The 4,746-nt window shown below is 42.1% G+C and overlaps 1 protein-coding gene across 1 annotated transcript; it reads right to left on the reverse strand.

Annotated features, from left to right (window-relative positions):
- Positions 1-4,160: 4,160 nt before the first annotated feature.
- Positions 4,161-4,542, reverse strand: LOC113929599 (60S ribosomal protein L35a-like; the record flags this gene model as incomplete). Its single annotated transcript, XM_035727763.1, has 1 exon — positions 4,161-4,542. A coding segment is annotated over one exon (324 nt), but the record flags the coding sequence as incomplete, so codon positions are not given.
- Between the last annotated feature and the right edge of the window lie 204 nt (positions 4,543-4,746).

A 4,746-nucleotide genomic window follows, 5' to 3' on the forward strand; every position in this document is an offset into this window, starting at 1 on the left:
GCTCTGAGAATCCCCCGAGTTGGAGATGCTTCGCCCTCAGAAAAAGAAAACCCCCGAGTCAAGAGATTCACAAAGTGAAGGGATTGAAAGAAGAGAAAGACCAAGCGTTGCATCAGCCAGGAAAGGAGAACGCGGGATTACCTGCGCACTAGTATATTCTAGCTGTCTTACATAATGCTATTTCTTGTCCCTGACAGTGCCCAGCAAAGTGAGTCAGTTTTATAATCCCATTGTGCAGACGAGGAGACTGAGGCCCAGAGAATCTCTTTGCCAAAGTCACATGGTTTTGTGGAGCATTGTGGCCGCTTAATGGAGTCCCCATCCTCTGTTATTCCAAAGTTTGTATTATTCCCCTAATTGGAAGCAAGAAAAGTATATCGTGTCCTAATTACCCAACTGAACTATGATAGTGTAGTGTTGAATAACTATCTGAGGCTGTCTATTCTATCTTGTTCAATATCTGCATTTCTAAGGTGAAGAGACCGCATTGCCCAGGATCAGGCATGGTATGCTTGGAACACTTTCCCATCTCAGTAAGGAGAGCCACCATCTATTCAAGCCTTCTAGCCAAAAACCTGGGTGCCATCTTGGTGACTCTCTCTCCCCTCACATATGGGATCCAACCCTAAAGTATCCATCCTTCCCTTTTTTTCTCCTGAATTTATACACTAGTCTCCTCATCAGTATTTTTAATTCCACATTCCACCCATTAGCCATAGTGATTTAAAAAAAACGAGTCTGTCACTCCTCTGCTTAAAATGCGTCAAATACTTCCTGTACTCTTAGATTGAAATCTAATCTCCTCACCGTGGCTATGAGGCCCTCCATGAGCTGATCTTTTTCTACTGGCCTCGCTTAGGGTCACTCTCCATTCTGCAGGCTGTCTGTGGCTACTGTGGCCTCCTTTCTTTGCCTTGAACATAGGAAACTTTCTCATCTCAGAATGAGATGCCTGAAATGCTCTTCCTTGGAATCTGGCCAGTACCTTCGCTCCCTCAGGTCTGCTTACATATCAGAAAAGACTTCCCTGAAAGCCATACCCCAAGTACTATCTGCCACACTTCCCCATGTCTTTTCCTCACAGCATTTTTCAGTATCTGTAATTTTTCTGGTTATCTGTGAATTTATCGTTTTTCTCCATTAGAATGTAAGCATCTTGAAGACCAGGGTTTTCCTGCCTTGTTCATCCCTGGTTTCTAAGGCTTAACCCTGTGCCTGAAACAAAGAAAATGCTTAAAACTGTTTGTGGAATGAATAAATGACCAAATAAACTCGGGCTTCTTGATTCTTCGGTCAGAGTTCCTTCCTTCCCTAGCCTTTAATATTTAAAGTTTGTGACACACTCAAGAGACGGAGAACACAAAGTTTGCCACCCAACAGCTAGTAGAGTCAGGAGAATGGATAACTGGGAAGAAGAGAGCCTGAACACAGGATGGGGAGCGTGGGAAGGAGATCAGAGATTAAGTCTTGACTGTGGTCTGTGCCAAGATCGCCAGTGAGTCTTTCTTGATTCTTCCACAAACATTTGTGATGGAGTCTTATTACACATAACAGCGAATTCCAAAGCAGCAGTGACAGCAGGAAAGCATGAAAGGCTAAGGAAGCAATTCCTGAGAAGAGAAAGTAGCTTTTGGTAAGCAGTTCCTTCATCTCAGCATTTTTCATGGACTTCACATAAAGGGTAATAATATTTTTTATTTTCACATTTGCCTTGAAAATAAAAATGATCTTACGTGATTTCAAAATGGAAGGGATTAAAGCATACTTTAAAATTGTTCTTGCTATTTTATGTTTCTAGTAAGCTCAAATTGTACTGGGTCTCAAGGAACAGGAATCCAGAAAACAGTGATTTAAAAAATTAGAGGTTTGATTATTCTTACATTTGGAAGTTGGGGGTCTAGGCTGAGACTGGCGCTCCATGTAGCCCCTAGGACCCCTCCTGTGTTTCTACTCACTAATCCTTACCCTGTTCTTGGGACATCAAGGTCATAATATGGTTGCTCCCCCTGTAACGTTATGAATCCAGGCAGGAAGAAGGGTAAGGACAAAGGATCTAGTCATCTGAGTCTACCTGCCTTTTAAAGGGACTTCCCACAAGCTCCATCTGGTGACTTTCATTTATATTTCATTGGCCTGAACTGTGTTACATGGCCATTCGTAGATGCAAAGGAGGCTGGGAATTGTAGCTTTCACCTGTGCTCATTGCCACCCTGACAAAAATTAAGGTTCTGTTAGTAAAGAAGAAAGGAGAATGGAAATTGAGTAGGCACCGAGCAGTGAGTACCACATTCCATACCATTTTGGCATTTTATTCAAGTTAATGTGCCTTCTGGGAGAACAAACCAAGCTTTAGCAAGCAAAAGTAAATCTTCTACAAACCCGTCTCTCTTCTGTGTACCCATCCAAAGGCATATAAGTGATTTTTGTACTGCTATTTCCTATGATGCATGTTACAGTTTCATTCCGTTAGCATAGATCATCCTGAATTGAGTATATTTGTGGGTGCATATGTGTAGTTATTTATACAGCTGTCTCTGGTGGTCAGTTGTTGATTAAGCATCTTTTAGTACCTTTCCAACTCTCACTTTCTACTTCTCTATGTGGATATTTCAACCACTGTTTCTTTCCAGCTCCCAAATCTTGACATCGGAGTCAGTCTTCACTCATGACTCTACAGTCCAATGTACCTACCTTCATTCGGGAACCTTCACCCAAGTAAACTCAATGTCTTTCCCTCCCCAACTTTTTCCCTCTTCTGTGTTGCTCACCTCAATGAGTGTACTCCCGGGTCAGAAACCTGGGAGTCTTTCCTGAATCCCCCTTCACATCCTTCCTTCCCACAACCATCTCATGTTAGAATCTTGTCCAGGTGGTACACTGCATATTCTCCTATCTGTACTCTTCCCTCTTTGTCCTTGCCATGTCTTGGGCTCACCCAGTTTGGACTAGCTGGTTTTTTTTTTTCCTTTAAATGTTTTTATTGTTATGTTAATCACCATACATTACATCATTAGTTTTTGATGTAGTGTTCCATGATTCATTGTTAGTGCATAACACCCAGTGCTCCATGCAGAACGTGCCCTCTTTAATACCCATCACCAGGCTAACCCATCCCCCCACACGCCTCCCCTCTAGAACCCTCAGTTTGTTTTTCAGAGTCCATCGTCTCTCATGGTTCGTCTCCCCCTCCGATTTACCCCCCTTCATTCTTCCCCTCCTGCTATCTTCTTCTTCTTTTTTTTTTTCTTAACATATATTGCCTTATTTGTTTCAGAGGTACAGATCTGTGATTCATCAGTCTTGCACAATTCACAGCGCTCACCATAGCACATACCCTCCCCAATGTCTATCACCCAGCCACCCTGTCCCTCCCACCCCCCACCACTCCAGCAACCCTCAGTTTGTTTCCTGAGATTAAGAATTCCTCATATCAGTGAGGTTATATGATACATGTCTTTCTCTGATTGACTAGCTGTTTTTAGCCATTTTGTTGTTGCCACAGTAAGTATCCTATGTTAGGTTTTACTTTGTGAATAGCTTCACGTGCCAGCCGGGATGCGCCGCTCTCTGTGATATTTTCACATTCAGGGTGCTTTCATTTAGATGACATTTACAAAATCTAAGCAATTGTGAATCACCTGAATGGCTGCCTTAGAAGTGAGTGCTGACAATTGATTTCTGTGCCTGCCCAGGCATTTGTGTTTTTATGGTACCAACAGGCATTACTATAATTATCAATAGCCTACCCCAAAAAAGAAGGCAGAGGGATTTTGTCTTCCAATATGAGGCATTTGGGACTTATAAAGTTCAATGAAGTCACTGTCCTTTGTTATTTTAACAAAGGGTTTATCCTAGTTTAAATAAGTGAAACCATGGCCCCAAAGGTATAAGTTGCTGAATTCAGACAAACCTGTACTGGGACAGTGAGTCTGATGTTAGGAGTGGAAATCGGTTTCCACACCATTGGTATCATCGGTCACATTGAATATCATTAATTTGAGTGTTATTGTTTTTGTTACTTTAAGTTTAATGTATAGATGTTTATACTTGTGTAAGAGCTGTAGACATAAGATGCTCACACGTAGTTTTAGTTTTGTACAAATCTAAATAGTAATATGCTAAAGATATCCAAATGCTACTTCGGGTCTATGCATACTCTATTTTTTTTTTTTTTTTACAAGAGAACAAATCTACACCTTTATTTACTTTTCATTAAATTTAAATCCTTGAGGGGTACAGCATCACACGGATTCTGTGGCCAATGGCTTTAGCAGGAAGGTTGCTTCGGAATTTGGCACGAACCATGCCACTGTTTCCATGAGCACGAGTTACTTTTCCCCAGATTACTCTGGTTTTGTTTGGTTTGCCACCAGGAGTCACTGTGTTGTTCTTTGCTTTGTACACATAAGCACATCTCTTGCCTAGATAGAATTCCGTTTCATCTCGAGCATAAACACCTTCGATTTTAAGAAGAGCTGTGTGCTCCCTCTGGTTCTGGAGACCCCGCTTATAGCCAGCAAAAATGGCCTTGGACCACAGTCTTCCAGACGTTATTTGGCGTCACAGGAGTCCTGTTCCCCACAGGCCTCCACAGACTCCAAGATGGTGGAAAAAGCGGGTCTGTGCATACTCTTAAAGAGGGCGAGTTTACCACTCAGGTGGTGTAGAGCAGGGTCAGCAAACTTTTCATGTAAAGGGCTGGATACGAAATACTTTACGGATTGGTGGCTATACAGTTTGTCAAAA

Source organism: Zalophus californianus, chromosome 5 (assembly GCF_009762305.2).
Source record: "Zalophus californianus isolate mZalCal1 chromosome 5, mZalCal1.pri.v2, whole genome shotgun sequence".
Classification (NCBI taxonomy): domain Eukaryota; kingdom Metazoa; phylum Chordata; class Mammalia; order Carnivora; family Otariidae; genus Zalophus; species Zalophus californianus.